Source organism: Amblyraja radiata, chromosome 5 (assembly GCF_010909765.2).
Source record: "Amblyraja radiata isolate CabotCenter1 chromosome 5, sAmbRad1.1.pri, whole genome shotgun sequence".
NCBI lineage: Eukaryota > Metazoa > Chordata > Chondrichthyes > Rajiformes > Rajidae > Amblyraja > Amblyraja radiata.
In genome coordinates this window covers 113962482-113981884 of record NC_045960.1, presented here as the reverse complement: position 1 = coordinate 113981884, position 19403 = coordinate 113962482, and the positions used below count along the sequence as shown (strand labels likewise).

General features: G+C 48.5%; 1 protein-coding gene across 1 annotated transcript in view; it reads right to left on the bottom strand.

Annotated features, from left to right (window-relative positions):
• The window catches only part of acoxl (acyl-CoA oxidase like), a 311202-nt gene that overhangs the window by 279978 nt on the left and 11821 nt on the right, over positions 1-19403 (bottom strand). Inside the window, exons 3-5 of the mRNA XM_033022103.1 lie at positions 13826-13909; positions 10402-10488; positions 2777-2875 (exon numbers count right to left, since the gene is read on the bottom strand). Of these exons, the coding sequence (XP_032877994.1) occupies positions 2777-2875; positions 10402-10488; positions 13826-13909 (270 nt within the window). The remainder of the gene's footprint in view (positions 1-2776; positions 2876-10401; positions 10489-13825; positions 13910-19403) is intronic.

The following is a 19403-nucleotide window of genomic DNA, read 5'->3' as shown; positions in this document are numbered from 1 at the left end:
CGGATGCAGTCCCCCTCCGGTCACTCCAGGCTTGCAATCGTCGTCGGTATTGCTGGTTCGCCGCGGTCCTATCTAGTCGACCATGACGGTACCATTTACCGCCGGTCCCGCCAACATCTGCGGCTTGTCAACAAGCCCCCACCACAGCCTGCCGACCCCTTTGCCCCCCCGCTGTCTGCCACGTTGCCTGCCGCTCCACGCATGCCTCGGTCCCTGCCTTCTCAGCTCTATCAGCCCCGCTCTCCAACAGCCAATCCTCCCTCGCCTGCCCGTCTTCCCGCTGCTGCGCCTGCATCCCCTCCTCCGTCTCCGTCTTCTCCTTCTCCTCCCGGGTCCCCTGGTTCGCTCACCCGCACCTGCTCCTGCTCCTGTTCTTCCTGCAGAGGGGGGAGATGGCGAGCTGCGTACCCGGTCCGGGCGGGTGGTCAAGCCGCCTGTCCGTTATGGTGAGTTTGCTTAACTGTTTGCTTACCGCAATAAACGCAATTATCAAAAAAGCTCATCAGCGCCTCTACTTCCTGAGAAGGTTACGGAGAGTCGGTTTGTCAAGGAGGACTCTCTCTAACTTCTACAGGTGCACAGTAGAGGGCATGCTGATCGGTTGCATCGTGGCTTGGTTCGGCAATTTGAGCGCCCTGGAGAGGAAAAGACTACAAAAAGTAGTAAACACTGCCCAGTCCATCATCGGCTCTGACCTTCCTTCCATTGAGGGGATTTATCGCAGTCGCTGCCTCAAAAAGGCTGGCAGTATCATCAAAGACCCACACCATCCTGGCCACACACTCATCTCCCTGCTACCTTCAGGTAGAAGGTACAGGAGCCTGAAGACTGCAACAACCAGGTTCAGGAATAGCTACTTCCCCTCAGCCATCAGGCTATTAAACCTGGCTCGGACAAAACTCTGATTATTAGCAACCACTTTCTGTTATTTGCACTACCAGTTTATTTATTCATGTGTGTATATATTTATATCATGGTATATGGACACATTTATCTGTTTTGTAGTAAATGCCTACTATTTTCTGTGTGCTTAAGCAAAGCAAGAATTTCATTGTCCTATACAGGGACACATGACAATAAACTCACTTGAACTTGAACTTGAACTTGAACCTGCTCGTAGCGTATGAGACGTGGTCGCCCTGTCACTACTGTATTGCTTTTCATTTCCAAGGGGAAGGATGTAGATGACATGTGCATGTACCTTTAACATAGTGACCTCACCACTACTAACCACTCCCCATATCACAAGTATAATTACAACCTTCCCACCCACTGATCTCTCTCTCTCTAGTTCCGGTGACAGACCACGAACAGCTAGGGCAGCAACGTATGTGTATCATGAATAAAACAGTAGTAAAGACAGTGTGTTATGACTCCTCTTTACAGTAACTAAAACACCCCCATCTAGTTCCCCCCCTTCTCTTTCTTGTGCCCTACCTGGATGTGCAACCGTTTATGCCTTCCCCCTGTATTCCCCTCTGGCTTCATGCCCCCTTCACCCAGTATTCCCCCTCTGGTTTTCTGTCCCTTCCCCCTGTATTCCCCCCCTCTGGCTTCATGCCTCTTCCCTCCTTAATTCCACCTCAGACTTTTTGTCTTGTCATTTTTGGCCTTTTGTTCAATCATCTGCCACCACCCCCTCACCTGTATCCACCCATCACTTACCAGGCCTTGTCCCACTCCCACCTCTCTTCCAGCTTTATCCCCCCCCCCCCCCCCCAACTCCATCAGTTTGAAGAAAAAAGCCGATCAGAGACCCGGCCTGTACATTACACGTTCTTTGGGCACGCCGAATCCTCTATTTTCTAGCGTTTGGCCCATATCCCACTAAATCCTTCCGATCCATGTACCTGTTCAACTGCCTTTAAATGTTGCTGTAGAAAGTGTCTCAACATCCTCCTCTGGTAGCTCGTTCCACACACCCACCACCCTCTGTGTAGAAACGTTGTCCCTCAGCTTCCTATTAAACCTTTCCCCTATCACTTTAAACTTCTGTCCGCTGGTTCTTGATTCACCTACTTCTAGGAAAAATACACTGTGCATTCAACTCTGTTCCCCTCATCATTTGATAGATCTTTATGAGATCACCACTCAGCCTGTGCTGCAAGGAGTAAACTCCTAGCATGCCCAACTCTCCCTGCAGCTCAGGCACTCGGTGCCTGGCAACATCCTCCGTCCAACCTCCGCAGTTTTGGGGACAGGGCCTTCTCCAGGGCAGCTCCCAGGCTCTGGAACTCCCTCCCCCAACTGATCCGCAATTCCGTGTCCCTCACCATCTTCCAGTCCCGCCTCAAGACCCATCTCTTTACCTCTGCCTATCCTTAGACCCACGTCCCCCTCCCTTTTCATCTGTGCTTGAATTGCCTCATATTGTGTTTTGTATTGAATTCTGTCTTTAATTTGTGTACTAGTCATGTCTCTACTATTTATTTCATTCCGCTTACATATTTTTCCTCTACCTGCTAAATTTTTGTAAGGTGTCCTTGAGACTCTTGAAAGGCGCCCATAGATAAAATTATTATTATTATTATTATTATTATCCTCATAAATCTCCTCTGCATCTTACTGGCATCTTTCCTATAACAGCCATGATCACATTGAATGGCGGTGCTGGATCGAAGGGCCGAATGGCCTACTCCTGCACCTATTGTCTATTGTCCGTGAACGCATGGTGCTGGAGTTTGAGTTTAGTGTATTGTCACGTGTACCAAGGTACAGTGAAATGCTCAACATTCAGGCATCTGCAGTTGCCTCCATGTATCATTCAGTCGATTACCTGGAATGCTGGATCGTAGGTTGCTTGAGTCTGGATGCCTCTCACATTACTGCCATGCCCACGTTCAGTCATTGCGAACATCCCCGTCAACTTCAAGTCCTGTGAGATGATTGAAGGGGAAACAGTCAGGAGTAAACAGCACGATTTCTCTTCAACCTTTCCTTGTCTGGTTATGACAAAGACCAACGGACAAAGACGAACCGACTTACTGATTCCTTCCTGGTCAATTCATCCCTTCCCACCCAAACCACCCCCTCCCCTGGTACTTTCCCTTGCAACCGCAGGAAATGCTACACTTGTTGCTTTACCTCCCCCCTTGACTCCATCCAGGACCCAAGCAGTCTTTCCAGGTGAGGCAGAGGTTCACCTGCACCTCCTCCAACCTCATCTATTGCATCCGCTGCTCTAGGTGTCAGCTGATCTACATCGGTGAGACCAAGCATAGGCTTGGCGATCGCTTCGCCCAACACCTCCGCTCGGTTCACAATAACCAACCTGATCTCCCGGTGGCTCAGCACTTCAACTCCCCCTCCCATTCCCAATCCGACCTTTCTGTCCTGGGCCTCCTCCATGGCCAGAGTGAGTCCCACCGTAAATTGGAGGAGCAGCACCTCGTATTTCACTTGTGTAGTTTACACCCCAGCGGTATGAACATTGACCTCCAATTTCAGGTAGTCCCTGCTTTCTCCCTCCTTCCCCTCCCCTTCCCAGCTCTCCCACAGCCCACTGTCTCCGCCTCTTCCTTTCTTCTTCCTGCCCTCCCCTACTCACACATCAGTCTGAAGAAGGGTCTCGACCCGAAACGTCACCTATTCCTTCACTCCATAGATGCTGCCTCACTCGCTGAGTTTCTCCAGCATTTTTGTCCACCAATTATTCCTTCCTGTAATCCTGCATGAATTGTGGCTGCAGATCCCACTCTGTTGCATCAGCAAATTTCAAATGTACTCCTTCCTTTTTGATTTCGTTCCTGGCTTTATCTCTCCAGATTTCTGGGCATCAATCCCAGCAAACTCATTCTCTACAAAATGCACAAACATTCTCATCCAGAAACGGATTAACCATCTCATGAAAAAGTCGCTCCCCCCCCCGTCAGGTCCCGCTTAAAGGGGCTGTACCACTTTCACGACCTAATTCACGATCTCTGCCGAGTTTGCCCTCGACTCAAACTCGCAGCAGGGTTGTCACAAGGTCGTAGGTAGGTCGTAGGCAGGCCGTGATGCTAGTCGTGGGTACTCGTGGCATCAAGTAGGTCGGGGCGTTTTTTCTAGCATGATGAAAAATGTCCACGAGTAAAAAAGATCGTGAATTAGGTCGTGAAACCGGGACAGGCCCTTAAATGTTCATCGTTTCACCTTCGACCAAGTCAGTGGATATTTTTAAGGCAGAGATAGACAGGTTCTTGATTAGAACGGGAGTCAAGGATTATGGGGAGGAGGCAGGAAAATTGGCAGCGATCAGCCATGATTGAATAGTGGAGTTGATGGGACGAAGGGCCTAATTCTACTCCTATAACTTGTGAACTTGTGACCTTTGCCACCTTCTCAACAAAACATGACCTGCCCCATGCAAAGCCATGCTGATTGTCCTTAATAAACCCATCAAGAACAAGTGCAGTACAAGGTGGGGAGACCAAGGGCGCAGTGGATGAGGGATAGTGGTCAGTGGCCACTGACTGAAATAAGAAGAAGGAAATAATAATTAGTCTAGTCTAATTTATTGTCACAATAGACAATAGGTGCAGGAGGAGGCCATTCTGCCCTTCGAGCCAGCACCGCCATTCAATGTGATCATGGCTAATCATCCACAATCTGTACCCCGTTCCTGCCTTCTCCCCTTATCCTCTACCCTGGGAAACAGACTGTGAGCGTTCATTTTATCCATGCCTCATGATCTTGTACACCTCAATAAGGTCAATAATACGCTGTAAAGAAAAAAAATCCCAGCCTATCCAACCTCTCTGTAACTCAAGCCCACAAGCCCAGGTAGCATCCTGGTGAATCATCGTTTGTTTTCATCATCACCTCCTGATTCAGGGACATTTCTTCCCAGCCGTTATCAGGCAACGGAACCATCCTACCAACAACTAGAGAGCGGTCCTGAGCTACCATCTACCTCATTGGAGACCCTCAGACTATAATTGTACTCCACTGGACTTTGTCTTGCACTAAACGTTATTCCCTTATTATGTATCTGTACACTGTGGACGGCTCGATTGTAATCATGTATTGTCTTTCCGCTGACTGGTTGGCACGCAACTAAAGCTCTTTAGTATATCTCAGTACACGTGACATATAAGATTAGCATATAAGATTGAAATATATAACATTATTAAGGGTTTGGACACGCTAGAGGCAGGAAACATGTTCCCGATGTTGGGGGAGTCCAGAACCAGGGGTCACAGTTTAAGAATAAGGAGTAAGCTATTTAGAACGGAGACGAGGAAACATTTTTTCTCACAGAGAGTGGCGAGTCTGTGGAATTCTCTGCCTCAGCGTAGAGGTGGAGGTAGGTTCTCTGGATACTTTCAAGAGAGCTAGATAGGGCTCTTACAAATAGCGGAGTCAGGGGATATGGGGAGAAGGCAGGAACGGGGTACTGATTGGGGATGATCAGCCATGATCACATTGAATGGCTGTGCTGGCTCGAAGGGCCGAATGGCCTACTCCTGCACCTATTGTCTATTGTCTAAACATTTTCTGCACTCTTTCCAAGAATCTTCCAACACTGAGCTATAATCTTCTTCTTCTTCTTGCGAATGAACTGCTGTAGATTTGGGAGCAACAGCAGCAGGAGTTTAGCAAGAGATACGACTGATTGGCTCTAGCTCAAGTGGGAGAAGTGGGAAAGGCTCTGCAGGAACGGAAGGGACGTCACGACTGCGGTGCCACAGGTGCTGTCGCCGAGGGAGGACGGACGGAGCCGCGGCTCGAGAGACTAACAGAGACTAACAGAGGCAAAGAGGTTTGCCACGCACTGCAAGGGAGCAGTGGACCAGACAGGAAGAGCGGACGGAATTACCACTAGACAGCCAAACCAGTAGGTAATTTACGGCTGGGGTGAGTACTTTCCCATTTATAGGAGGTAGGATTATATAAATAAGGGGTGTATCAATACAGTAGGGGATTCTTAAATAGGACCAGTTAATTACTTATATAAGATGGGCGGTCAGGAGATGTGCCAATACTGCGAGATGTGGGAATTTGTCGACACCATTGATGTAGAAGATCCCTACAGCTGCAGTAAGTGTTTGAGGCTAGAGGAACTCCAGCTCCGCATTGATGAGCTGGAGACCCAACTTCATACGCTGCGGTACATCAGGGAGGGGGAGTATTACCTGGATGTTTTGTGCCAGGGGATGGTCACACTGACCAGTTTAACTAATTCAGTAGGCAGTGAGCAAGGAAAGGAAGGTGTGGCCATAAGCGAGGCAGGTAGGGGGAACCAGGAGGAGATGCGGCAGGAGCCACAGCCCTTGTCCCTGACGAGCATGACCGAGGCTCTTACTCAATGTAAGGACGGGATCAGGGGCTGTGGGAGGGATGAGCAACCTGGCTGCAGCACCGTGGATCAGGAGGCCATTCAAGAGGGGGGAGTTAGAAGAAATGCCGTAGTGATAGGGGATAGTATTATTCGGGGGGTAGATAAGGTTCTCTGCGGCCAGCAGAACATGTCCCGAAGGCTGTGTTGCCTACCCGGTGCTAGGGTTAAGGATATCTCTGCGATGCTGGAGAGAAATTTGCAGAGGGAGGGGGAGGATCCAGTGGTCGTGGTCCATGTGGGGACCAATGACATAGGAAGGATGAGGAAGGAGGATCTGCTGAAGGAGTTTGAGCAGTTAGGGAATAAATTAAAAAGCAGAACCTCGAGGGTACTGATCTCCGGATTGCTACCTGAGCCACGGGCCAAATCGGCGAGGGTACGTAAAATTAAAAAGCTAAATGCGTGGCTCAAAGACTGGTGTGGGAATAATGGGTTTGGTTTCTTGGGCCACTGGCACCAGTACTGGGACAGGGGGGATCTGTTCTGTAAGGACGGACTTCACCTGAACGGTGCTGGGACTGGGGTCCTGGCAAATCATATAACTAGGGCAGTAGAGAGGTCTTTAAACTAAGTAGCGGGGGGGAGGTATCAAGGGGGGTAATAACGGCAGGGGTAGAGGAAATAGAGCAGGGTATCAGTGGGGAAGCGGAAAGTCAAAATGTGACAGGAGACAGAATGTGACGGAAAGGAAGGGTAGTAAAAATCATCTGAAAGTGCTTTATCTAAATGCACGGAGTATTCGTAATAAGATAAATGAATTAACGGTGCAATTAAGTATATATAGTTATGATATCGTGGCCATTACGGAGACATGGCTGCAAGGGGATCAGGACTGGGAGTTAAATATAGAGGGGTACTCGACAATTAGGAAAGATAGACAGGAAAGAAAGGGAGGAGGGGTGGCCCTTTTAATAAGGGAGGGAATAACGGCAATAGAGAGGAAGGATATTGCGTTGAAGGATCAGGATAGTGAAACAGCTTGGGTACAGATAGAGAATAATAAGGGGAAAAAAACACTAGTGGGTGTAATTTATAGACCTCCAAATAGCTGTGACGCTGTTAGTCAGAACATAAATCTGCAAATAGTTGACGCATGTAAAAAGGGAACTGCTGTAATCATGGGGGACTTCAATTTTCATATTAATTGGGCAAACCAAACTGGGCAGGGTAGACTAGAGGAAGAGTTTATAGAATGTATTAGAGACGGGTTCCTAGAACAGTATGTCACAGAACCGACAAGGGGGGAGGCAATCTTGGATCTGGTCCTGTGTAATGAAGCAGGATTAATTAAAAATGTCATAGTTAGGGACTCGTTGGGAACAAGTGACCACAATATGGTCGAATTCCATATTCAAATAGAAGGGGAGCAGGTTGAAACTCAGGCTAGGGTGCTTAGTCTAAATAAGGGGGATTATGAAGGTATGAGGACTGAGCTGATCAAAGTTGACTGGGATAGCAGACTCAAGAATAAGACGGTACATGAGCAGTGGTGTACGTTTAAGGGTATACTGTATAACCTTCAAGAAAAATTTATTCCTATGAAGAAAAAAAGGGGTAAGGGTAAGAACAGTCAGCCATGGCTCAGTAAAACTATAAAGGATAGTATTCGGCTGAAGGCAAGGGCATATAAGGTAGCCAGAGATAGTGGGAGGGCAGAGGATTGGGAAGCATTTAAAGGTCAGCAAAAAATAACTAAGAGATTAATTAAGACGGGGAAAATAGACTATGAAAGGAATTTAGCGAACAACATAAAAACTAATAGTAAGAGTTTTTATAGCTATATAAAAAGAAAAAGGGTGGCTAAGGTGAATGTTGGTCCATTGGAGGGTGAGACTGGAGAGTTGTTGGTGGGGAACATGGAAATGGCAAAGGCATTAAACGAGTATTTTGTATCAGTCTTCACCATAGAAGACACAAAAAATATTCCAACGCTGGATAAACAGGGGGCGGTAGGAATGGAGGAGCTAAATACTATTAAGATCACCAAGGAGGTGGTATTAGGGAAATTAATGAGACTGAAGGAGGATAAATCCCCTGGGCCTGATGGATTACATCCAAGGGTCTTGAGGGAGATAGCGGTGGGGATTGTGGATGCATTGGTGATAATTTTCCAAAACTCCCTGGAGGCAGGAACGGTCCCAGTGGATTGGAAAATGGCCAATGTAACACCTATATTTAAAAAAGGAAGTAAACAGAAGGCGGGTAACTATAGACCGGTTAGTCTAACATCGGTGGTGGGTAAAATGTTAGAGACAATTATTAAAGAAACACTAACGGGGCACTTGGATAAACATGACTTCATCGGACAGAACCAGCATGGTTTTGTGAAGGGGAAGTCCTGTTTAACGAATCTGCTCGAATTCTTTGAGGAAGTAACAACCCGGGTGGATAAAGGGGAACCGGTGGATGTGGTATACTTGGACTTCCAAAAGGCTTTTGACAAGGTGCCACATAAGAGACTATTGCTAAAAATAAAAAATTATGGGATTGGGGGTAATATATTAGCATGGGTAGAGGATTGGCTAACAAATAGGAAGCAGAGAGTGGGGATAAATGGTTCATACTCGGGATGGCAACCGGTAACTAGTGGGGTTCCGCAAGGGTCGGTGCTGGGACCCCAGTTGTTCACAATTTATATAAATGATTTGGAGGAGGGAACCAAGTGTAATATATCAAAATTTGCGGACGATACAAAAATGGGAGGAAAAGTAGGGGATGAGGAGGATAGGAAGAGTCTGCAAAAGGATATAGATAAGCTAGGTGAGTGGGCAACAACTTGGCAGATGAAATTTAATACTAATAAATGTGAAGTCATTCACTTTGGGAAAAAAAATGATAGGGCAAGTTATTTTCTAAATGAGGAGGAGCTGCGTTGTAATGCAACGCAAAGGGATCTAGGGGTATTAGTACATGAATCACTAAAAGTTAGTATGCAGGTGCAGCAAGCAATCAGGAAGGCCAATGGAGTTTTGGCCTTTATTGCTAGGGGGATTGAGTATAAAAACACGGAGGTCTTGCTGCAGCTGTACACAGTATTAGTGAGACCACATTTGGAATACTGTGTACAGTTCTGGGGTCCATACTTAAGAAAGGATGTACTAGCCCTGGAGGCAGTGCAGCGAAGGTTTACAAGATTAATTCCTGCAATGAGGGGATTGACATATGAGGAAAGGTTAAGTAGGCTGGAACTCTACTCTTTGGAGTTTAGAAGAATGAGAGGCGATCTCATTGAAACATATAAGATCGTGAGGGGCCTTGATCGGGTGGATGCACCGAGGATGTTCCCAATGATCGGGGAAACTAGAACTAGGGGACATAGTTGCAGAATAAGGGGGGGCTCTTTTAAAACTGAGATGAGGAAGAACTTCTTCACCCAGAGGGTGGTTAATTTATGGAATTCACTGCCCCAGGGAGCAGTGGAAGCAGAAACTTTAAATATATTTAAGACTAAAATAGATGGTTTTTTAGCTGCCAAGGGGATAAGGGGCTACGGGGAGAGGGCAGGGATATGGACCTAGGTATGGTTAGTATAGTAAGACCTGAGTGATCTCCTGGACAAGTGTCGATCGCCTGGATTGGGGTCGGAGAGGAATTTCCCGGATTTTTTTCCCGAATTGGACCTGGGTTTTTATCCGGTTTTTTGCCTCCCCCAGGAGATCACGAGGTTCTTGGGGTGGAGAGGGGTGATAGCGGTATAAAGGGGAGGGTAGTGTCTTGTGTTCTGTGTCTTGTGTCTACTGTTTGTGGGTAAGTGTGTCTGTTTAGTGTTCAGCCATGAGCGAATGGCGGTGCGGGCTCGACGGACCTGGTGGTCTACTCTCGCACCTACTTTCTATGTTTCTAAACCAAAGGAATAGTTAGATCTCAAGCTGGGTGGGTATTGAGCAGCCAGGTTGTTGTCTCTGTTGGCGTCAATGTCTGCCAGACCCTGACACAGCTCCATTTGGTGGGTGGTAGAGCAGGCACCCAGAGATGACATGCATGGTTGGTTGTCTGTTGTTCTGAGCTATAATGATTTTGCAAGCAAACAGCACAAGTGCAATGAATTTCCAATCACATAGTGTGCATGGATAGATACATACCTTCAACGGCTGAAGCCACTTCTCAATGTGTACCTGGCTGCCAAGGTTGATGATTGCCCCACCAAACAACCAGCACACCACACCCATCTACAGGTTAGGAAAAACAAGAGAAACAACTTCAGCACAAGGATCCATAACCAATCGGGAAAAGCACACAAAATGTGTACCCTACCCACTATCACCAGTAGATATAGGGAGATATCAACCAATCTCTATCAAACGGGGACAGTGTGGAGAGAGTGTCCAGCTATAGGTTTCTGGGCACTCACATCTCAGAGGACCTCACATGGTCCAGCAACACCGCTGTGCTGGTCAAGAAGGCACAGCAACGACTGTTCTTCCTGAGAACATTGAAAAGGACTGGTCTGCCCCAACAGCTGCTGACAACCTTCTACCGCTGCACCACAGAGAGCAGGTGGGCGGCGCGACTCTTGTCAGCAGCGGCCTCTGCAGTCCGTCTGTCTTTTTATTGTTTTCTGTCTTGTTCTATGTAGTTTTTATTGTTTTTTTTGTCGGGGTATGTGTGTGTGGGGGTGGGGTGGGGTGGGGGAACTTTAAGGTCTTTCCCCTGCACGGGAGACCCGACCTTTTCTTTGTCGGGTCTCCGTTGTCGTTGGGGCTGCAACGTGGAGCGGCCTCCAACAGGAATGACCTGGGGCTCCAGTCGCGGAGCTGCGGATTTACTCACCATCACGGAGCTGGCCGAGTCCGGAGCGGGTGTAGCTGTGGTGGAGCGCTGCTGTGACCCGACACCCAGAGGTTCGGAAGCTCCAACCGCAGGTCTGTGGACAGTAATACCGGGAGCCCGCGGGTCCCTGGTGGGAGACTGCTTTTCGGGGCTTCCGCAGCGGCGACTTCTCCCGCCCGAGTTGCGGGGTTGAAGATTACCTGGAGCGGGGCCTACATCACCGTCCCGCGCGGCTTGGAATGAGCGCCCGCCGGGGCTCCAACACCAAGACCCGGTGCGTGGCCTTGCATCGCCCGGCATGGCTTTAATGGCTGCGGGACATTTAACATCGCCCGCCGGGGACTTTGACTCTGTCTTTGACTCTGACATGAGGGGGAGAGGGGAGTGCAGGGGAGAGATATGTTTACGTTTTGCCTTCCATCACAGTGAGGAGGACTCACTGTGATGGATGTTTATGTGAATTGAATTGTGTTGGTGTGTGTCTTGGTTCTTTTTTTGTATGGCTGCAGAAACCAAATTTCAAATGTGAGGTTCAAATGACAAATAAAAGGTATTGTATTGTATTGTATATTAACGTATGGCATCTCTGTGTGGTATCTCAGCTGCACGGAGGCAGAGAGGAGAGCTCTTCAGCGCGTCGTCCACAGAGCGCAGAGGATCATTGGGACACAGCTACCAGCCTTGGAGGGCATCTACCACACACGGTGCCTCAGGAAGGCCATCAGCATCCATAAAGACTCCTCACACCCTTGCAATAGTCTGTCCGAACTTCTACCTTCCAGCAGACGTTCTTAGGCCTTCTACGCCCGCACCTCCAGACTTGGGAACAGCTTCATCCCCAGAGCTATAGCTGCTCTGAACCGGCCCTGCTGAGTGCCCCCCCCACCCCCATGGACTGTCTCCCTCGGATGGTCACGTCGCACATCGACCCGGCACAGACACATTTGCACTTTAGACTGTTTTACTGTTCTTTTTATAAATCATGTTTCTCTGGGTATCTAAATGTTATTAGTTGTTTAAGTTATGACATCGGATGGAAGCTGCATAATAAATCTCGTTGCACCTATGTGCAATGACAATAAATTATTATTATTATTATATTAATTGAAGTGGCTGCCAACAGGAATCTCAAGGTCACTCATGCAGACTGAGCAAAGGTAGGATACAAAGCAATCTTCCTGTGTAGTGTAGACACAAATGCTGGAGAAACTCAGCTGGTGAGGCAGCATCTATGGAGCGAAGGAATAGGTGACGTTACGGCTTGAGACCCTCCTTCAGACTGAATCCATAGATGCTGACTCACCCACTGAGTTTCTCCAACATTTTTGTTTACCTTTGATTTTTCCAGCATCTGCAGTTCTTTCTTAAACACTCCTGTGTAGTGTACTGCATTCAGTCTTTTAATTTAATTTTAGAGATGCAGCACGGAAACAGGCCCTTCGGCCCACCGAGTCTGCCCCGAACAGCGATCACCTCGTACACTAGCACTATCCTACACACTAGGGACAATTTACAATCTTACCAAAGCTAATTAACCGACGAACCTGTATGTCTTCGGAGTGTGGGAGGAAACCGGAGCACCCGGAGAAAACCCACACAGGTCACGTGGAGAATGAACAAACTCCATACAGACAGCACTCGTAGTCAGGATCGAACCCGGGTCTCTGGCGCTGTGAGGCATCAACTCTGCCGCTGCACTAAGGCGTGCTGTCCCCCCCCCCCCCCCCCTAGTGGGGAAGCCAACAACCAAGAGTCAAGAGCATTTCATTGCCACAATACCAGCAAAGGAACAATTAAACTCTTATGGGCCTGTCCCACTTACGCCACTTTTTCGGCGACTGCCGGCACCCATCATAGGTCGCTGCAGGTGGCCGAAAATGTTCAACATGTTGAAAATCCAGCGGCAACCAGAACAAGGTACGTCTCTTTGGGCGACTACTCACGGCCGTACAGGCTTCACCCCGCGACATGTCGCCTGTATGGTCGTGAGTCGTCTCCTCAGTCGCCCAAAGAGTCGTAGCGTCTTTCTGGTCGCCGCTGGATTTGCAACATGTCGAACATTTTCGCAGACCTGCAACGACCTATGACGGGTGCTGGCAGTCGCCGAAAAGGTCGCGTAAGTGGGACAGGCCCATTACTTGCTGCAGCTTAATAAGAAACGCTCGGAACCAGAGCCAACCGTGCCAGGCAGCAAAACTAAACACCAGATGGCACCAGGACACCACCTGCCTTGTACTACCTGGAAAGCCCCAAACCGCCTCCGCACTGGAGTGGGACGTTACAGACTCAACCTGAAGAAGAATTTAGATTGAGGGGGCTCTTATAGAAACTTACAAAATTCTTAAGGGGTTGGACAGGCTAGATGCAGGAAGATTGTTCCCGATGTTGGAGAAGTCCAGAACAAGGGGTCACAGTTTAAGGATAAGGGGGAAGTCTTTTAGGACAAAGAAGAGAAAAAAAAAATTTCATACAGTGAGTGGTGAATCTGTGGAATTCTCTGCCACAGAAAGTAATTGAGGCCAGTTCATTGGCTATATTTAAGAGGGAGTTAGATGTGGCCCTTGTGGCTAAAGGGATCAGGGGGTATGGAGAGAAGGCAAGTACAGGATACTGAGTTGGATGATCAGCCATGATCATATTGAAGTATAACTTGCCCTAGATACTCATGTTGCAGCCTATATTTCAGTTACATTGATCAAAAACTCCCTCGCATCCGAATACCAAGTTTTCCCTTACCTTTACTCCAGTCGCAAGGTCAGCTGTGGAAAGTACCTCTCCGATAACCAGACTTTTATTGATACAATGTTTTTTCTTTTCTACCTGCAAGAACAACCATGTATACTTTTATTAATGGGAACCGATGGGTCCCTGTCACACGGGAGGCCTGGTCCCCCAACGTAAGCCGTTCCCCAATGCAATATTCCACCACTCACCCGTTCCCCCAACGCAATATTCCACCACTCACCCGTTCCCCCAACGCAAGCCATTCCCCCAACGCAATATTCCACCATTCACCCATAGCCCCCAACTGTGCAGGCTCATTTCGCCTTATTCACCCTCCCTCAATTTAAACTCTTTTTTAAATTCAGTGTACTGCGACTTTAAGAAAAATGCATTTGCATCTGCTGGAGCTAACAGAACTCGGTGTACTGGGATAGCAACAATGTTGTGAGCAGGGCTACTATCCCATTGTGATGTCACAGCTGTAAGCATAGGGAAGATATTTTTCTCAAATTGGGGGTTCGTAAATCTAAAAATGTCAATAACTCATGAAATATAACATCAATCTGAACAAACATGGCACAAAACAACCATAGGACAATTGTGATTAAGGTGGTGATTAATTGTGATTAATTTTAGCGCTATCGTGTATCGGTTGGCTGAGGGAGGGAGGGAGGGAGGGAGGGAGGGAGGGAGGGGCAAGGAAGGGCAAGGGGACAGACAGACAGACAGACACAGTTTTAGTAATATACACTGGACTAAGTGGGAACCGTTGGGTCCCTGTCACACGGGAGGCCTGGTCCCCCAACGTAACCCGTTCCCCAACGTAATATTCCACCACTCACCCGCTCCCCCCATATTCCAGCACTCACCCATAGCCCCAAACCGTGCGGGGGCTTTTCCCCAGCACTGCCTCCCCTCCTCTTGCTTTGAGGACTTTAAAAAGAGAATGCAATTCCTCCCATCTCCTGGTCAGATAAAAACTGAAGTGAGTGAGTGAGTGAGTGAGTGTGTGAGTGAGCGAGTTGGCGAGTGTGTGTTCAGCGTTGCTGGTCGATCCAGCTTGCGGTTTTTCAGGCAAATGCCCCCGAGCTTGAAGGTCGCAGACAGTTTGCTGAAAAGTCGCTTAAGTGGGACAGGCCCTTCAGTGTTCCTCGATTGCAACTTTGCAAGCTGGGCCAGCAAGGATTTAGCTGTTGAATTCTCCTTAAGCATGAATTTTTACACTTAAAAATTATGAATAACTTGCAAAATATAACTGTGAACAAAACTTTATAGGAACGGCCACAGGACAAAGGTAAGGTGGTGCAAAAATGTTTGCGCTAGCGTGCACCGTTTTGGCGTAGGAGGCAGAGGCAGAGGCAGAGGCAGACGCAGAGGCAGAGACAGACTTTTAGTATTATACTAGAGCAAGTGGGACCCGACAGACCCCATCCCCCAACGCGGGGGGGGGGCCGCGGTGTCACACGGGAGGGCTGATCCCGAAACGCGGCATCGGCGCTCACCCCGGAGACGCGCATTCCCCCGGAGCCAATCACCCCATCACCCGCTCCAACATAACCCGCTCGCTCAACGCAATATTCCACCACTCACCCATAGCCCCCAACTGTGCAGGCGCGGCTCATTTCCCCTCATCCCCCAATACTCCCTCCCCCTCCTCTTCACCCTCCCTCTTCTCTCCCTTCACCTCTCTCTCCCTCTCCTATCCCCTACTCTCAGTCACTCCCTACCCTCAGTCACTCCCTCCCACCTTCCATAACCCCTCTCCCCTCCCTACCCCCCCTGACCCATTGGAGCCCCGTTTCCCCAACGCAATATCCCACCACTCACCCGTTCCCCCAACGCAATCAATCCTTCCCACGTGGGGGAGGGGGGGTAGTCGGCGTTTCCTGGAGGCAATTAATCCTTCCTCCGTGGGGGGGAAATCTCACTCTCTCCTTACTCCCCTTGAAGCTGCTGATCCCATTGTCTCTGTCACCTCTCCCTCCCCTTTTCCCTACCCTCAGTCGCTCCCTCCCTCACCTCTCCCCCACTAAAGACAATGCTTAAATAACATTTCTTGTCCTCCCATCCATCGCCCACTCCGTGGACTCGCATAGCTTGTGCATTGGCAGCAGAGATCACACTGTGATGTCACGTTCGATTGTCAGAATGTTCACGGCAGCGTATATGTAAATGAGATCACGTGAAGGGTGGAGGAGTGTGAGATGTCATTGTGACATCACTGGAAGCTGCTGGAAAAGTCTCACTCTCAGTCAGTTATTATTCTCAAAGTTGGCTTTTTCTTAAACTTTAAATATCAATAACTTGTGAAATATAACATCAAATGCGAAGACATTTGATACGAACGATCACGGGAAAAAGCGGAGTAAGATTCTGCAAAAATGTTCGCAATACTGTGCACCATTTTGGCGCAGCTCCTAAGATCACAGACAGTCAAACAAGTCGAGACTTTTAATAGTATAGATAAAACAAACACGGAATAAGTTCATGTCATAAACAAAGCAGTCAGATGATGGCTACTATGTGCTTAAAGAGATTAAATTGGAGTCCCACAGCTGAAGGCAACCCAGAGTTGAGCAATCCAGTTCACTCACAGGTGAGAGTGTCACCAAGTGTGTCACAGCTAACCATAGTTCCTGATACTCACTGGAACTTTTGCAAGTCAGCTCATATTTCCACCATATTCCCAGCGCAGAGTCGCACAGCACGAAGTAGACCTTTCTGTCCCACTTGTCTACGCTGACCAAGATGCCCCATCTGCGCTAGTCCCACCTGCCCGCGCTATATCCCTCTATTCTGTCCACGTGTTTTATAAATGTTGTTACAGTACCTGCCTCAACTACCTTCTCTGGCAACTCGTTCCATACACCCACCACCCTCCCTGTAAAATGGTTGCCCCTAAGATTCCTTGTAAAGGTTTCCTCTCTCACCTCCCTGCAAGGCCACCAGTATAGTTACAGCCCCTTGGTCAGCACGCTGTCCCTGCAAGGCCACCAGCATAGTTACGGCCCCTTGGTCAGCACACTGTCCCTGCAAGGCCACCAGCACAGTTACAGCCCCTTGGTCACTTCACACTGTCCCTGCAAGGCCACCAGTATAGTTACAGCCCCTTGGTCACTTCACACTGTCCCTGCAAGGCCACCAGTATAGTTACAGCCCCTTGGTCACTTCACACTGTCCCTGCAAGGCCACCAGTATAGTTATGGCCCCTTGGTCAGCACACTGTCCCTGCAAGGCCACCAGTATAGTTACGGCCCCCTTGGTCACTTCACACTGTCCCTGCAAGGCCACCAGCACAGTTACAGCCCCTTGGTCATTCCCTCTTTTCCCCTCAGACAGGAGAAACAGAAGTCTGAAAAAGCCTATTTCAAGGTTCAGAAACAGTTTCTTCCCAGCTGTGTTCAGGCAACTGAGCCCAGGTCCCTGATGCAGTAAGGCAGCAACTCTACTGCTGCGCCACTCGGCTGCCCCTAAATGATGGAGGGGAAAGGGGCATGGGGGACTAACGTGTGGGAGATGATGGAAGAAATGCAACTGAACACCCCTCTCATCCTGAGGAGACTGAAGAAGGTCCATCTGTCTCCTCAGATCTTGGTGAACTTCTACCGCTGCACCATCGAGAGCATCCTTACCAACTGCATCACAGTATGGTACGGCAACTGCTCTGTCTCAGACCGGAAAGCATTGCAGAGGGTGGTGAAAATTGCCCAACGCATCACCGGTTCCTCACTCCCCTCCATTGAGTCTGTCCAAAGCAAGCGTTGTCTGCGGAGGGCGCTCAGCATCGCCAAGGACTGCTCTCACCCCAACCATGGACTGTTTACCCTCCTACCATCCGGGAAGCACTACAGGTCTCTCCGTTGCCGAACCAGCAGGTCCAGGAACAGCTTCTTCCCGGCGGCTGTCACTCTACTCAACAACGTACCTCGGTGACTGCCAATCACACCCCCCCCCCCCGGAAACTTATTATTATTTATTCAAATAATTTGCTATGTCGCTCTTCCAGGGAGATGCTAAATGCATTTCGTTGTCTCTGTACTGTACACTGACAATGACAATTAAAATTGAATCTGAATCTGAATCTGAATCATTAGCTGGAGTGCAATCCTGACCTGCCATCTACCTCATTGAAGCCTCTAAACAATCTTTAATCAGATTTTATCTAACATTAACATTATACCTTTACACTAAATATTGTCCCCTATATCCTTCACCCATGGATTGTGACCGGCTTAATTCATGTACAGTTTTTTCTTTGACTGGATAGCACAAAAAAAGCCTTTCACTATACATGTGACAATAATAAACAAAACTCTAGTTCTTGATCCCCTAACCTGGGTAAAAGACTTTGTACATTCACCCCATCAAATCCCCTCTGATACACTTCTATAAAGGCCCTGTCCCACAGTACGAGTTCATTCCAAGAGCTCTCCCGAGTTAAAAAAAAAAATCAAACTCGTGGTAAGCACGGAGAATGAACATAGCGGGTACGTCGGAGCTCGGGGACGTCTCTTAGCGGCTCGTAACGCTAACGGCAGGTACTCGGGGAGACTCGCTAACGGCAGGTAAGCACGGGAAGACTCATGAAGATTTTTCAACATGTTAAAAAATGTCCAAGAGAGCCCCGAGTACCGACGAGTGGCCATTACTGTAAATCTCCGGGTTCGAATCAGGGCAAACTCGGGAGAACTCTTGGAATGAACTCGTACCGTGGGACATGGCTTTAAGGTCACCCCTAAGCCTCCTGTACTTGAAGTTCCAGCCTGCCCAATTTCTCCCAAAAGCTGAGGCCCTGGAGCCCTGACAACATTCTTGTACATCCTCGTACATCTCGACACTCTTTCCTCCATAATGACACCTTCCCTACAGCAGGGCGAACAAAAATGAACATAATACTCCAAATAAGGCCTCGCTAACATCTTGTACAACTGCAACATGAAATCCCAACTTCTGCACTCAATACCAGGACTGAAGGTTAATGTACCAAAACACTATCTATCAGTCTGAAGAAGGGTTTCGGCCCGAAACGTCACCTATTTCCTTTGCTCCATAGATGCTGCTGCACCCGCTGAGTTTCTCCAGCTTTTTTGTGTACCATCTATCGGTCACGCCACTTTCAGGGAACTGTGCTCCACACACTTGCCATTCACTGTGAAGGCCCAGCCCTGCTTGGACTTCCCTGTATGCAACACCTCGCACTTATCTGCATTGAATCTAACCAGCCTTTGTTCAGCCCACTCACCCTGCTGCAATTTTTGACAACCATCTTCACGATCTACAAACCGCCCACTTTATTGTCATTTGCAAACATGCTCATCATGCCTTCTACATTCTCATCCAAATTATTGATATACAAACAGCACACCAACAATGGGCCCAGCGCCAAACCCCGAAGCAAACCACTAGCCACGGGCTTCCAGTCCAAAAAAACAATCTTCCATCATCACCCTCTGCATCCTTCCATGAAGCCCAGCCTCTATCTGGTCACCTAGTTCTCCCTGGATCCCATGCAATCTAACCTTCCACAACAGCCTTCCATGTGGAATTTTGTCAAATGTCCATATAGTCAATGTGTGTAGGAAAGAACTGC